The sequence below is a fragment of the Microcebus murinus genome, chromosome 12, assembly GCF_040939455.1.
Source record: "Microcebus murinus isolate Inina chromosome 12, M.murinus_Inina_mat1.0, whole genome shotgun sequence".
Taxonomy (NCBI): Eukaryota; Metazoa; Chordata; class Mammalia; order Primates; family Cheirogaleidae; genus Microcebus; species Microcebus murinus.
In genome coordinates this window covers 29923851-29939510 of record NC_134115.1, presented here as the reverse complement: position 1 = coordinate 29939510, position 15660 = coordinate 29923851, and the positions used below count along the sequence as shown (strand labels likewise).

Sequence of the window (15660 nt, the reverse complement as noted above, 5' to 3'; positions counted from 1 at the left end):
TCTGGTATTCACTAACTCCATGTGGCTAAACCAGCGATGCTCTGAAGTATTTTACCAGAGCTAACTAGTTCTGAGCAGATCCTCAAATGCCAGTCTTGTCACCGCATCTTTCAGGTGGTCTCAATCCACCCAAAAGGAAAGCACGTTCGTTGCTCTAAAGCTGAAGATTAAAGCGTCTGACCAAGAAGAGGGCAGCAGTTGTGGTTGTTTTTGTGTTGTTTCTCCAATTTGTATTTAAAAAATAAAAAAGACCTGTGTCCCCTTCCAGGGTTTGACATCTTCCCTACCTTTGAAGACATGATGCTCTTCACTTCCTCGTCCGCCGCGGAGTGCGCGGTCCCGGCGAGGTCTGGGTTACTGCTGCTCATCACCCGGGCCTGCAGCAGCTTGGAGCTCACGGCAGCAGCGGACGTGCGCCCGTACGTGTGGTAGCGGGGGTCAGGGAGGGCAGGGGGGGCACCTGCACCCCGCCGGGCATGGACATGTCAACAGAAAGGGGACCAGAGTCACTTCCTGACTTAAGAAGGAACTGAAGAGGGACAGGGTAGACGAAAACCCACTAGATTAGGCCTTGGAATTAAGGTCTTATTATCAAATGCTAGGGTGGAGTGGAGAGGGAGGCATTCTTTCGTGGGGGAGTAGATAGGGTCTGAGGCACTAGGGAGTGGTGAAGACTGCGGTAAACTGGAGCCGCTTGTCTCACCCAAAGGCAGAGGGTGCTACTCAGCTCCAGCCTATTATTGCCATGGGGAATCAGACTCGCCCCCGCCCCGCGGTTGCCAGGGCTTCTGATTTCTCATAAGAAGCTGAAAATATGGATATTTTTTATTTACTGACATTTAAGTGATGACAACTTTTTAATTCATGCAGTCAGCTTTCCTGAGATTCAAAAATCCATAGAGTCACCTGAACGTTCTGAGGATCAGCATATGCAATGTATGGATATGTTTCATCTTTAAGTACTGGGATGTTTTTAAAAACACTTCTGTGAGTTTATCAGATACCACCAGAATTTTAAAAAACTCAATCAAAATTACAAATTTACTTGAAATGAGGGTTCACAGACTAACATAAGTGACAAGTTTATTCAGGCCTGGAATTTTGGGAACTCATGGATTCACTTCTTATATCATACGGACCATGGGGAAATCGATTATTTCAAAAGTTCAGTTTGAGGAAAATGAGAACAGGGATTTATTTTTTCATAATGAAAAGGTTAAGAACCACTGTCACTGGATGTATGTTATTTTCCTTATCATTATTATCCTAGAACCCTAGGCATTAGTCGGCACTTTTCCATCTTTTAAAAAAGAGATCCCCAACTGAACCACAAATTATAACAGCAACTGGATAAAGACCAGTGAGAGTTTATCAAATAGGCAAAGTGGGCCTAGAGCATAAAAAGAGGCCAGGAAGAAAGATCTAGAGAGAAATTTTTTAAATTTCAGCATTCATGTAAGTTTTGTATCATTCTGAAAAATAAAATGGAACTTTTGGGTGTTTTATTTTATCTTGGATGACACAGCAGTGGGGTGGAGGTGGGGGTGCCCTGCCCGCCAGCCCCCGCCCTTGGGGCAATGCTACCTGACTTGGGTAAGTCCCTCTGCAGCTCCGGCAGGCGGAAGACGTAGTGCACGTAGGAGGCCAGCAGGCAGTTCCGCCCGTGCTGGTCCTTGCTCAGGTCCTTGCTGTTGTGCAGACTGTTGGCGATGGCCACCACGGACTCGAAGGCAAACTGGGAGAAGTTGGCTGAGAAATCAAGAGAAAAAAGGGCAGTGCCAATGTGTCCTGACCACCGACCAGGGTAACCAGGCTGGTCGGTGTGGTGGCCCCGGCAGGGGAAGCTGTTCTGGTGAGCTCCAGGATGCAGGCTCTGTCTGCCATAGATGATGTCCCCACTCCCTCTTTAGATCTTCCTCCTGCTGCCACTGAGTGGCATGATGTTTTTCATGACAAAGACATGACTGTCCAGATGTCTTCCCTCTCTAAACCAGGCTGTAACTGGTGCCACTCAGCGGGGGCTGCAGACTGACATTATCAGTATCACCAAGACACTACTTAGAAATGCACAATCTCAGGCCCCCACCCTGGACCTACCGCGTGAGAATCTGCATTTTTATAAGGTGCCCAGGTGATGCGTATATACGCTGTGATTTGAGATGTGCAGTTGCACAACCCAGATTCTTGCGCAGATTAACCTAAAAATGCATGTGCATCATGGCAGTCCCCACAGGAGGTGAATACAAACTACTGATTTACTGTACATGCCCTCTGGGTCTGGCGTACCAAACCTCTAGCATTTGGCTCAAACCTACTTATCCAACACACTATCCTTTTCTACTCATATTCAACTTCCCTTAAAAGGAGGCAATCATCCCATTGTCCTGTCACATGGCCACTCTTTCTCACCTCTGTGACTTTTTGCATGCTGTTGTCCTCACCTAGCAAGCCTTCCTTGCTCCTAACTGCAAAATCACACCAACCCTTCGATGCTTAGCACAAGTTCTACCTCCTCCATGAAGCCTTTGACAATTCATAGTACAGGGCTTAAGTGTAACTGAATTAGGTGATTCTCTAGCTATTTCTGGTGGGAAACTCAGTCTCTCTGTGAAGGCTGGAAATCCTTCATGGGCAAGGTGCATTTCTCATACTTTGTTGTCCATCCCCTCCCCCCGCTGTGCTAGACACAGAGCAGGTTCTGAATAAAGGCTTGCAGACTAAGTGCCTCCACTTAGTCTGCCTGTGCCAACACTCCGTGGTGCCCTCGTGCAAGATGGCAACTTGCTATGGAGAAAAAGCTTAAAATATGTAAATAAACATTTTGTTTAGGGACAAGTCTGCATTCAATAGCTGGAAGACACAAAGCAGTGTGCCACATAAGTGGGGGCATGGAAGGGAACTGAAGGAGGGCAGGGGTTTCTGCTCTGCGGGAATCGAGCTGGAGAGGCAATAGCTGCCTGGAGGAACAGTTAGTCTATGACTCAGGATGTCTTTTTTTTTTTTTGAGACAGAGTCTTGCTTTGTTGTCTGGGCTAGAGTGAGTGCTGTGGCATCAGCCTAGCTCACAGCAACCTCAAACTCCTGGGCTCAAGCAATCCTCCTGCCTCAGCCTCCTGAGTAGCTGAGATTACAGGCATGCGCCACCATGCCCGGCTAATTTTTTCTATATATATATTAGTTGGCCAATTAATTTCTTTCTATTTATAGTAGAGACAGGGTCTCGCTCTTGCTCAGGCAGGTTTCGAACTCCTGACCTCAAGCAATCTGCCCGCCTCGGCCTCCTAGGACCCAGGATATCTTATCTGCATAACCACAAAAGATGCATCTTAGGATGTGATGCAAAGCACGGATAAGGAGGACATGCCCTTCCCAGCTCTGAAAGCTCCCCCACTTCTGTGTCGCAGCCCATTTCAGCACTTGCTCCTACTCCATCGCCTGACTGTGCAGCTGGCCTCGTTCCCAGCACTCCCGTGCTCTTCTGGGTCTCTGCTGGTGCCATGTCCACTGCATGGCCCCACCTTGGGCGCTTTCACTCTACCCCTCCTTCCAGGTCACCTTCTTCAAGGGGCCTCCTGCGTCCTCCCAGGTGAGTGTTTTCGCTTTCTCTTCTTCGATACCACCCTTCCCACCACCCCCGCAATATTTCACTGCGGCCCTTTGAGGACTTCTGTCCTGTGCCGCTGGCTCTTAGCTGTGTTGTGGGTCCTCCGAGGTCTGAGATGCTCTTAGTTATGGTCGCAAAGGCTACAGATTTTAGCACAGTGCTGGGCACGCGAATGGTACCCCAAAACATCTTCTGCACTGGAGTGCAAAGGACCTTATCAGCACAGCTGAAAACAGTGGCAAATGAAGATGCCTACACCAGCCAGTCCACCCTGGACCCTGGTCATGCCTCCAATATAAGCTTTTGACATATACTGTATTTAATTTGCTAAAACTAAGCATTTAAAATAGACTGTCAGAGAGAAAACAGATGAGTGGCTGCCAGGGGCTGGGGGCGGGGTGAATGGGGAGTGACTGCTAAAGGCTGTGGGGTTTCATTTAGGGTTGATGGAAATATTCTGGAATTAGATAGTGGTTGGTGATAACTGCACAACCTTGTGAATATACTAAAAACCACTGAGCTGTACACTTTGAAATAGTGAATTTATGGTATGGGTATTGTATTTCAATAAAAAAGGTGGTCACATTGCATTTCAATTTAGAGAGTTCCTTCCCTCCATTTAATATGCGTTGTCTTACTTCTTTAAAATGTTCTATTTCTTTGTTAGTAAAGAAAACAAAAATATTAATATCTTAGAGGCAAAATAAAGCCATAAATTACTAGGAAGATAATTTGAAAGACTGCCTGTAATCATGCAATGGAGTTTATGGGGAAAAAAAAGCTATGATATTAAGAACCCTGTTTTAATGTTTCTTTTTCTTTTTAAACATGCAGAGAGTCTCAATAAAATAGCACTGAACTTGGCCTCCCTTGAACTCACATCATCAGTGGAAAGGAAGATCCCATTGTCCCCAGACTTCTGGAAGATGATGTTTCATTAAACAGGGCAGCGCCTGCCCGCTCCTGGCCTCTCCCAGCCCCGCAGGCTTTACCTGTCTGGCCGGCGATGACCATGGGCTGCACGGACAGCTGGAACAGCTTGTCCAGCACCAGGTGCAGGAAGAGCACCAGCGGCTCCAGGCGGGAGGAGTTCAGGCAGATGATGCTGAGCTTCAGCTCGTGCTCCAGCGCAGTCTCACTGATCTTCTGGTCCAGCACGCGGATGGGGAAGGTCACCTGGCTCTCCAGGGAGTGGCAGAGGGTGAAGAACTTCTCCAGGTGATTGTCCTGGGAAGGCAGAAAGCAGGCATCATGGGGTCTTATCCCATCAGTGTTCACCAATGGATTCACAAACACAATCGAATAGCTCTTTTTTTTTTTTTTTCTTTTTTCTTTTTTCTACTGTGCAACCCACTTCAGTGCCAGGAGCCTACGGACACAGGCCAGGCAATGGTTTGGGGCCACAGTTTGCTCTGGCATGGGACACTATGAGTCGAATAGCTCTTTTTTTTTTTTTTTTTTTTGAGACAGAGTCTCGCTTTGTTGCCCAGGCTAGAGTGAGTGCCGTGGCGTCAGCCTAGCTCACAGCAACCTCAAACTCCTGGGCTTGAGTGATCCTTCTGCCTCAGCCTCCCGAGTAGCTGGGACTACAGGCATGCGCCACCATGCCCGGCTAATTTTTTATATATATATCAGTTGGCCAATTAATTTCTTTCTATTTATAGTAGAGACGGGGTCTTGCTCTTGCTCAGGCTGGTTTTGAACTCCTGACCTTGAGCAATCCGCCCGCCTCGGCCTCCCAAGAGCTAGGATTACAGGCGTGAGCCACAGCGCCCGGCCCGAATAGCTCTTTATGGGTAGAACTGGTCCTATCCAGGGTTTCAGACCACAGGTTCTAAGACATGATGTTTCAGACCAAGGCTATGAACTTTGTCATAGAATACGGTACACAAAATAGGACCCCTCAATAATTATTAACTAAAGACAAAATAGCGTAGGCTCTGGCACGTTCTGTAAGCAGAGGTCAGCACACCAGGTAAACACACTGCCGAGAAAGGGGCCTAAGCAGATGACAGTGGCAGGCAAAGAGGGAGTATGGATTTTTTTTTTTTTTTTTCCAAAGGCTGGGAAATTGGCAGAATTACAGAGGGGAGTGAGATAACAGTAGACAAACTCTTTCAGATCCAGTCTCCCCATAAAGTTTCTCAATTGACAGCTACTAGGTTCTCTCATTTAGGTGCTAAACATTTTTGTAAGGTCTTTTTATTCAAATGACAAATGAAACCTGAGTAGGCTTGCAAGTCTCCACAAAGAACTAAGGTTGTTTTTCATTTATCTGTAGACAAAGATTTTCACTGATTTTTTTGTTTTGTTTTGGTGCCTGTCCTTAGAAGGTTTCTCTGCTGCATCTCCGCCTTCACTGTTAGCCATCTGGGCCTGATCTGAAGTTGGCCTTGATGGTCCTTACCTGGGTATGAACAGAAGACACAGCTTGCACTTCAATATTAAATACTCCCTTATGTCCTTCAGCCCATTTAATGGGAGGATTCTGTAAAGGGACTTTCTGTGTTAAAGAGGAAAAAAAAAAAAAGATTAGTAATCCAATCCCCTTTTCTGTTTATAAACAAATACTGCAAAGCGATTTGACTATAAATGCCAGGATTATACAAATACAAAACTCTCCTGAAAACTATTGTAGCTAACCTTGGAGTCAGGAACTCTGGGTTTAAGTTTTTAATTCTGCCCCAAACTAGTTATTTTTACTTTGACAAGACAATTAAACTCTCTGGGCCCCAGTGTTTTCGTGCCACAAGAGGAAGAGTGAACTGAGTGGTGTGTCTCTAAGCTCCCACCCAGCATCTATGATCCTGGATTCTAGAAACTGAAACAAAAGGAATCTTCCAGCAATTTTTCTATTAATCAGGAATGTCAGGACAAAGTATAGAATGTCTTTACAAGACGTAAAATTTTAAAGCTTTTGAGCACCCGCTTAAAAAAGTGTTTCCAAGTAGCAGGGATGCTTGGCTCCTGATTTAATTACTCATAGTGACTCTTTTATACCATTTATGTATCAATATGTGTGTAGGCCTGAGAGAGAGTTTCTTGCTTTGAATTCGCATTGGAATTGAATTCCTCTGGAGGTGCCGTTCAGTGTTGAGTGAGGAGGGCCTAGCCTGGGTTTTATCTTTTTCATTTTAATGGAAGGAAGCGTGCTGTACGTGCAAGAGTGGATGGACGTGTGCATGGGACGGAGACCTTTGGAGCTATCTAAAGCAGAGTCACGAACTGGGGCCCAAAGCTCGCCCCAGCCCACAGACAAGTTCTGTTTGACCCACAGAGTGTTGGAAACTTTTTTGAATTAGTTGCCAACATTAGGAAGTTAGAAAATTTCATATAAATGACTGCTTTTCTAACCTCATTTGAGAACTGGAAGACATGAAAACACTAGCCTTGTATCCCAGCATGGAACCAATCTGTACAGCCGAGGGGCAGCCAGACCTTTAGATGGGGCAATCTCCAGAGTGAACAAATGCCACCAGACCCTGGCATTCATCTATGTTACTCCTGTGGGCACAAGAGTTTGCCATCTATGATCCCAAACTGAACTGTCCTATGGAAATATAATGTGAGCCATAGATGTACTATTTTCATTTCATTTCATTTTTTGAGGCAAGGTCTCTCGCTCTGTTGCCTGGGCTAGAGTGCAGTGGTACCATAATTGCTCAACCTCAAACTCCTAGAGCTCAAGCAATCCTCCTGCCTCAGCCTTCCCAGTAGCTGGGGCTATAGGTGTGCACCACCATGCCTGGCTAATTTTCATATTTTTTGTAGAGATGGGGTCTTACTATGTTGCCCAGGCTGGTCTCTAACTCCTGGCCTCATGCGATCCTCCTGCCTTGGCCTCCCTAAGTGCTGGGAATGCAGGTGTGAGCCACTGTGCCCAGTCTGAGTCCTTATCTTTCAAGATACATACTAAAATGTTTACAAATGAAATGATATGATGTCTGGGATTTGCTTCAAAATAATACTTATTAATGTAAACCTATACAAGGGACTGAGGCATGTGATAGTAGTGCTGATGTGGGCAGGATGGAGAGTCCCCTGGGGTCTCTTTAAATGGGTGCAATGCGGCAGAGTGGATGGGCAAGAGGGAGTGCAGGAAACAGGAAGGGAGAAGGCTATTGGCACTGGGATCTTTAGAGGAATAAAACTGGCCTGGTCGTATCCTCCTGGGGGCTGTGACAATTGATCCAGAGAAGGAATGGATGGAATCTGGCCTGAGAATCTTTCATAAGCATCCTTGCTAGGAGCAGTTGTTTATCACAAGTGGGCTCAGTTTGCCTCCTCTTCTGCAATTTATTTTTCTGAGAACCCCTCTGTGGTAGATAATGCAAGGTAATGCCGCCTTGGATACAGGTTGCCTCTACTAAATGGTCTGATCTGGTGACATCTAAATGCATGAGGTTGCACAGGCAGTTGTTACCCCCTCCCGTCCTATCAGAACAGTGTGCTCTCTCAGAAGACACCGTGTGCTCCAGAAAACATGATGAGCGTTCTCAGCCACATCTAAGAGAACAGGAAGGGGGTCTGGGGAGGTGGTCCAAGACCACGGTGGGACAGGAAACAGCTGGTTACCTCGGCAGAATGCATGGAGTAGTTGGGTGGCAATTTTTCTAAGGCAACCGGGAGACAGTAGGATCCAGTTTGAAGACGTTCATTTAAGAGAATTGGCAGCCACTGAAACAGATGATGTAAAGAATAAAGTGGTATTTATTACAGCACATAATTCCGGCAATTTATCTAGCTCACAATAATCAAATGCAACTAAACAATGATTAGATATTGACCGGGGCTCTTTTTGGCAGTAATTTCTATCAAGTTCTTTGCATTTAAAATTCCCTGAGAGCTCCTGAGATGGTAATATCGATGATTTACTGCTTTCAGAGCCGAAGCAGTAGCATTTTTCTTCACAGCCAATGTTTGTGTGTGTCTGAACAACATTAATGTTTATTTTACCTTTTATATTTTTTAAAGAAATAACTTTTATTCCCCCTTGGGGGGGAAAAGAGCTAGTTGTATATGTGAAGTGCACATATTAAATTTAGAAATAATGGACATTGCAATGCTTTTTTAAAAAAAAAATAAATATTCTTTCAATATCTATCACCCGCTAGCTTTCCATTCCTGAAATTTGACATTGGCTAAGTCAAATCATTTCTGCTTTTTGCTGTGATCTGGTTTAGCATGTTTTGCTACTTCTGACAAGAGAAAAGCAAGTGAATGGAATTTCGTTGTTTATCTCTGCAGGGACCTTGGAAGCACCAACAACTGCAGGGTGAGCCGGCAAGCTAAAAACAACTCACTGAATATCCCAGGAGACTTTCCACGGAGGCTCCTTGCTTCTGCTGACAGCTGATGTGATAGAAGGTGAACAGGAGGTGGTGATTTACTGTGAGCTTAGCAGGGAGCTTAATTTTCACTTCTTCATAAAAATCAGGAGACCTGTTTCAAAAGCACATTATACACAAATAGCTTTTAGCATGAATGATGGCTTCTCTGACTATAAATTGTAACACCACGGAACCATTGCTCCTCCGAACTTGCCTGCTTGTTGTTAGTACTTTTCATTTTACATTGTTCTGCTCCTAAGCTGCAAGTCCTTGAGCCCAAGCCTATGTTATTAGATACCCTTCACTTACATTAAACCTTGAGCCAACGAAAGGCTTTGTCAGGAAAACAACTCCCCCCACGTGATGGAAAAACCCAACAAGGTAATTTGAAAAGGGGATGAGGTTCTGAGTCCTGCTGTGACCTCCCCTGTCCACCTCCACCCTGAGAACAGAGCTTGGCACCCTGTCAGCCATCATCAAGGGACCACAGAAACAAATGGATGATGCAGGGAGGAAATTTCACTGAATTACGGAGTCCTACTTTACTGAGAGCTTCATGTACATTACCTCACCTAATCCTCATCCCGACCTTGGGATGTGGTCAAATGAAGCGCTTAAACGGGCCAAGGTTAGCAGGCCAGGATCAAACCCAATTGACACTGCACAGATGTCCCTCCCTTACCCGTGGAACATGAATATAACAGTGTAGACATTATTCTGTGACTCAATTTGCGGATACAGTAAGGAGGGTTCCATGTTTCCTCTGGACAACTTAGAGTATGGACTGGAGCAGGTGTGGAGTGGTAGGGAAGACGGGGACACAACAAGGCAAAGCCCCTCCAGTACCTCAAAGCAAGTTAGGAAATTTATTTATTTAACATTAGACAATTTCTCTGCTTCACACTAGAACAGAAGGCTCCAGAAGGGTCAAAGCCATATTGGATTCTTGAAGATATGTTCTTCTCTCACTTTTAGTTAATGGCAGAGCTGTGCATCTCCAGCACAGAATCATGGAACTGGCATGAGTTTCCTTTGTCCCTTAGTCCCTGAATTATCAAAGCTTTTGGGAGGAATCACCCAGGGGACTCAGAAAAGCCAGGAGATAATAAAACAATCTTGGCCTATGTTTAGAACTCTGAAATATACTCACTTATTATGGTATGTAATGGCTGTGTACACTTCCTGCAGAAATTCAGGCCCACTGGACTTTCCAAAGATGACCTGTTCACCAAATACAGAAAGGATCAAATTGGACATTTGGGTATAGAAAATTGACAGTTGTCAGGCCAATAGGATGTTCTGGTCTCACAGAGCTATAGTTTGTACATTAAGAGTTCTGGATTCTACAACTGGTCCAACCATACCAGTGCTGAAGAACTGGCTATGAAAGGGAAACTGAGGTTTTAAGAGGCTTTATTAGTGACCAAGGCCCACAGGTTTGTGAGATTGGAAAACCAGCATTCTCTCCACTCTGCCTTATTACCTAGAGGTCTACACAACAGGGCAAAAACACATCCTTTTGCCCTCGGTGAGAAAGCCCTGGAGCAGGTGCTTCTCTTTCCAAAGACATGGGCCTGGGCACTGGGGGTGATGTGGATCTTCACTGCCCTGTCCACATGTTTGTAATATTTACAAAAAAGATATCTCCTAAGGCTTGAAGCAGCCTTTAGGATGCACATGATTGACAAGCAGACTTACCTTTGAGCAAAGAAAAAAAGCCACCTCTTCTAGATGCAGTAATCCCCATGCCAGGTCCCAGGGCTCAGTGGGTGGAGAAGAGGCTAGAATTTAGCCCCCACTGGCTCCTTGGCTGGGTATCTTAGCTACATACAGGATGTGCGGCAGCCCTGGTGGTAACCTGCCAGGGGCCAGAGCAGAGGGGACTAGGAGGATCCTACCACCGTTGCAAGAGGACACCTTGCATCAGGAAGATAGGTGGGACATTGGGAAGAAGGTTTAAAAAAAGGTAGATATTTAAAGAATGGAAGCACTGGGGAAAAAATTACTTTAGTAGAAAAGCTTATTAACTGAATTCTATGGCTTATGGAAAGTCGTAATAACTAACCACCATCTCATTTAATGGCAGATGGCCAAAAAGAATAAATTCTGGCATTTTGGGTTCCTGAGAGTGTAATCATGAGACCAGCATAAACTGGGCCTATTCTCTTGATAACAGAATGTCAAGTTACCTTGTAGGTATAACAGAGCCCCAAACTGCAAGTCATGTAGCCTAGGTGTGCGGGATAGAAAAAGCTTTGACCTCTAACAACACCGGACCAAGAAGTCCTCCCCGTGGCACCAAGAAGACTGAGAAGTGACTAGAACCTGAATGCTAGAACTCTTGCAGAAATGAGGGATCTGTTGGCTTGGAAGGTCCATGGCTAAAATCTACCTCAACAAATCTTATTGTAAATGGTCCAATTTATAGCCCCCTATGCAGACCCTGCCAAGCTGGTATTCCTAAATCCTTTCCCTTGCCCTCTGAGCCCCACACCCCAAACTTGGGAGACAGATTTGAGACTGTCTCCTGTCTCCTTGCTGGCTGGTATCATAATAAAGTCCTTCTTTTATCAAAAGCTGGTGCCATAGTATTGGCCTCTGGGCATCGGCTAGTGAGACCATTTGTTTGATAACAAGAGCACACTGCATTATATATTGATTGATTTCTTTTTTGCCTCAGGGTGAAGGCCCATTCCTAAAAGGTGTTGAGCTGGTGTGTGATTATTATTATTAGGCAGTACTTATATTTATTCATAGATGTGGTCTGAGGCTTGAGTAAGCGTGTCATGCAGTGTGTACATGGAAAATGTTCGGCAAACACAGCAGACACACCGGGCCAGCTCTTTACTTTGCATGCTTTAGGAGTGGCGTGGTCTTCTGTGTAATGTGGAAAGACTATGGTTTTTTTTTCAGTCCTTTAAAATGATCTGTATTTAAAAGTCTCTTTCTTAACTTAGTCTGTAGACTTTAGACTGACTTTGTTTCCCCATCAGTATCATGGGAACGAAAGCCCTTTTGCGCCTGCTGAGTAGCGTTGGCCTGGAATAGACATACTCTGTGCTCTGATGGGCCCTGGGTTTGGTCCATGTGAACTGACAGGGGAGTGCAGCCCACCCTGGCTTGGGGCAAATGTTTATTTCCCCCCTTACTGGCATAGCGCTGCCGGCGTCTTCTCCACACATGAACTGAATCTTTATTGTAATGTTCCGGGCAGATGCTAGTTTGTTAGCAAAGTTCAGCCTCTGTGGGTAGACGTAGAGAAGATTCCTGGAAAAGAAAAGGTAAAGAATCAATGAACAAGGTCTAGAGTTTATTTTAACCAAGTTCTTCAGTGAATGCTGAGGTCCACGCTCATGGGGTGACTGTTCTGAAGGAGTGCTTTCTTTCACAAGTGAATGATTGTTGGGGGAGTCAGTGAATTACTGTTGATTCTTCCTCTTCAGCTGAAAATAACCAACATTACTCTCTGTTTTGCTACATGCAAAGATAAGGCTGCCCCAGCTTAGAAGGTCTTCATGTCTTAGAATGTGGAAATTTGCCTAGAGGTAATCGTTATCTCTGATAACACAGGTAAGAAAGAAAAAATGGTTCAGTTCATTTTAAACAAAATTCATGGCCGTCGATCATGGCCTATGTGATTCCTCCTCTTTTCTTCTTTTTAATATTTATATAGTAGTTTCAACTTCTTACTGGCATTGCACTTTTAGTTTAGCTTCTTTTCTTATCTGAGATGATGGTTCAAACCTCCAAGCTCAACTGCTGTGTAACAATAACAACAAAACAACAATATGAATAACATATCCATTCATTCAACAACTTTAGGACAGGTACTAGGCTAAGCATACTTTGCATACATTTTTCTTTCTATTTGCATTATTACCAGTAAATTCCACTAAAACGTAAGCTCCATGAGGACACGGATTTTTACCTGATATTTTTGATTCACTGATATATCTTCAGCAGCTAGAATAGTCCGTGGGACATAGTAGGTGCTAAGTAAATCTGTTGAATTATGGAATGAATGTGTATATATCTGATGAAGTGTATTCCTGACTCAAAGAAACAATAATAATGATACTAACACTTATATAGGACTTATCCCAAGTCAAGCCAATGTTCCAAATATTTCATATTTCTTAACTTATTTAATCCTCATACTTTTTCTATAGATAGCTACTATTATTATTTTCATCATCCCCATGTTATCATCCCCATGTCACAAAAGAGGAAAAAATGAGATATAAAGGCGTTAAATAATGTGTCCCAAATCATATCTCAAAATGGCAGAGTCGGAAACTGAACCCAGACAGTCTAGTGCTAGAGTCATGCCCTTATCCACTGTGCTATATTCCCACTAAAATGGTAAGGATGGCCTTTGCATACTGTGTTATCTTGACACCTCTTAGGGACAACCTTGCCTTAATTTTCTGGGTCTTATCAATAGTTGATTGTTAACTATATATTAAATGCTGGTTCAATTAGTTAGCGTCAGTCATGTTGCCCTAAGGGCTTCCAAATGACAAAATGACCTCTGTGTGAACTGGATACCACAAGAACAGTGACCAAGAGGGAAGTCCAGGTTACCAAATTATCCTTCCGTGAATGTAGGTTCGTGTAAGACTTTATAAGGATTTACATGTTTATTGACACCAGGGTTTCTCAGCCTGGCCACAATGGATGTTTAGGGTTTGAGCATTCTTTGTTGTGGGGGACCATACAGTGCATTGTAGGATGTTCAACAGTATCCCTGGCCTTTACCCACTAGATGCTAGCAGTATCTCTCCCCCACTCAGTTGTGACACTCAAAAATGGCTTAGGACCTTGTCAAATAACCCTTGGTGGGCAAAATCACCCCAGTTTAGAACCACTGATCTATGCACATGAATTTGGGCAGTACAGATCTCTACAACTACACCAGGCAGATTTCTCATCTTTAATAGATATAGTCACATAAAGTAATCAATGCTACCCTATTGGGTCCATATTTAAATGCAAATTATATTCCTTGGAAAAGAGTGAAGTCAATAGTCAAGTATGAGGTAGAAGGTGAAAGTTAAAATCTATTTAGCCAGTGAAGTCTGGGGTAGTAAGGAACCAGAAAACTGAAAGAGAAGGACTAGGCTGACACGGATGCTATTCTCTCAACTCTAACCTCTTGGTGGTGATAACAAGATTGATCCTGCGTGTGTGTGTGTGTGTGTGTGTGTGTGTGTGTGTGTGTGAAAATGGTCTTTTTGTACCAATGTTTGCATAAATCCAAGGATTTTCCCACCACTCTTCCTTGCTACTACTACAGTATCACCAATGACAACACTAATCACCATGACCCTGGACAGGACCGAGTGAAGGGGCTGAGTGGACCTGCTCCTGACCAAGGGCCATCAGACTGCCCCAGGTGAATCCTTTAGGGCCAGATGTACAAACAAAGAGGGAGGCGTGTCACAAAGCTGACATGCAACACAGGACCCATTCAGAGTATCCCCTGCAAACCACGAGGGGCTAGGGGGTGGTTTGTGCTCAGAATCCCTGTACAGAGTCTGGTAAGAAGGATGTGAAAACATTTTCCTGACCATTTCGAAGTAGGTGCAATTCTCAGAGCTAAGCGTATGCTAGATTAGAGGGGCTAGCGTTGGAAACCAGGTCTGTTTTTAAAAGTCACATTATGTAGTCTAGCCTCCCTTTCAGAGTGAGTTTGAAATTTTTATTGCATAGTATATTTCATGGGAAATTTATTATTGCTAAAAGCGAAGATCTTTCTTTCACTGAGTGTCATAAAACCTCTTACACCAGATATTGAGCCAAGGCCGATTCCATTAGCCTGGTGGTGACTGAACGTCACACCCCCAAACCCACATTTCCCCAGACCCCCGTGTTCCGCAGAGGGTTCACAAATGTCTGGGGAAGAGCTGGGGTGGGTGATCAAACACAGCTGGAAAAGACAAGGGCAAAGCAAGGTAAACAGGTGAATGTGCACTGGGGAAGATTCTGCTCGTTTCTCCAAATGTTTTGACCTCGGAACTCATATTATTTATCCTTTCATGGTATATTTCAAAAATTTAATATTATGTGGAATCACTTGGAAAATCATTGAAATAAACTTATCTAGTTATAGAAGAGTATTCCACATCAAGGAAGGAAAAGTTAGAGCACAAAGATTCTCTACTCAAATACCTTGCACGATATCCAGGTATCCAAGAAGAAAAGCAATACTTGGAACTATCAAGATCACACAGGAGCTGTTACTTTGCAAGTGCAAGTTCAAAGGCCACAGAGGCAAACCAATAACGCTCTTACGTTTCACTCTGCCCCCATCTCTATATTGGGTGATTCACAGGAGGCAGGAAGGCGTGACAGTGCTGGGAACAGGTTTGTTATGTTCCCGGCACTATGTCCCGTGACCATTCCAGGCTGCTGTGACTTTTGCACAGTAGTATCATCACAGCAGCCTGCGAGCACACACTATTGCCCTCGATTTTTGTTTCCAGCTCTTTCTAGCCACCATCCTGCCCTCTTGTTAGTCTCTTATCAGAATCATAATTGGTTGCAAATGGTCAACTGCATTGATCACTTCTTACATTCAAATGGACAAGAAGATAAATGCAAAGCAACAATTTCATCAAAAAGAAATAACTTTAATTTAGATGATGGGAAGACTACCCAACAAGCTCCAAATATCAGTGAAGTGTAGATGGCCTACCCAGAAAAGGGAATGACAGGCCATGATAC

At 44.3% G+C, this 15660-nt stretch overlaps 1 protein-coding gene and 1 pseudogene across 5 annotated transcripts in view; both read right to left on the bottom strand.

Annotated features, from left to right (window-relative positions):
- The window catches only part of DOCK8 (dedicator of cytokinesis 8), a 205680-nt gene that overhangs the window by 69827 nt on the left and 120193 nt on the right, over positions 1 to 15660 (bottom strand). For all 5 annotated transcript variants that reach the window (XM_020289294.2, XM_020289291.2, XM_020289296.2 and 2 more), the window contains 8 exons: positions 12084 to 12201; positions 10085 to 10155; positions 8908 to 9046; positions 8180 to 8281; positions 6012 to 6107; positions 4597 to 4831; positions 1585 to 1749; positions 288 to 460 (listed from right to left, as the gene is read on the bottom strand). In XM_020289294.2, coding sequence (XP_020144883.1) covers positions 288 to 460; positions 1585 to 1749; positions 4597 to 4831; positions 6012 to 6107; positions 8180 to 8281; positions 8908 to 9046; positions 10085 to 10155; positions 12084 to 12201 — 1099 coding nt within the window. The remainder of the gene's footprint in view (positions 1 to 287; positions 461 to 1584; positions 1750 to 4596; positions 4832 to 6011; positions 6108 to 8179; positions 8282 to 8907; positions 9047 to 10084; positions 10156 to 12083; positions 12202 to 15660) is intronic.
- LOC142874726 (uncharacterized) lies at positions 4944 to 5096 on the bottom strand (annotated as a pseudogene).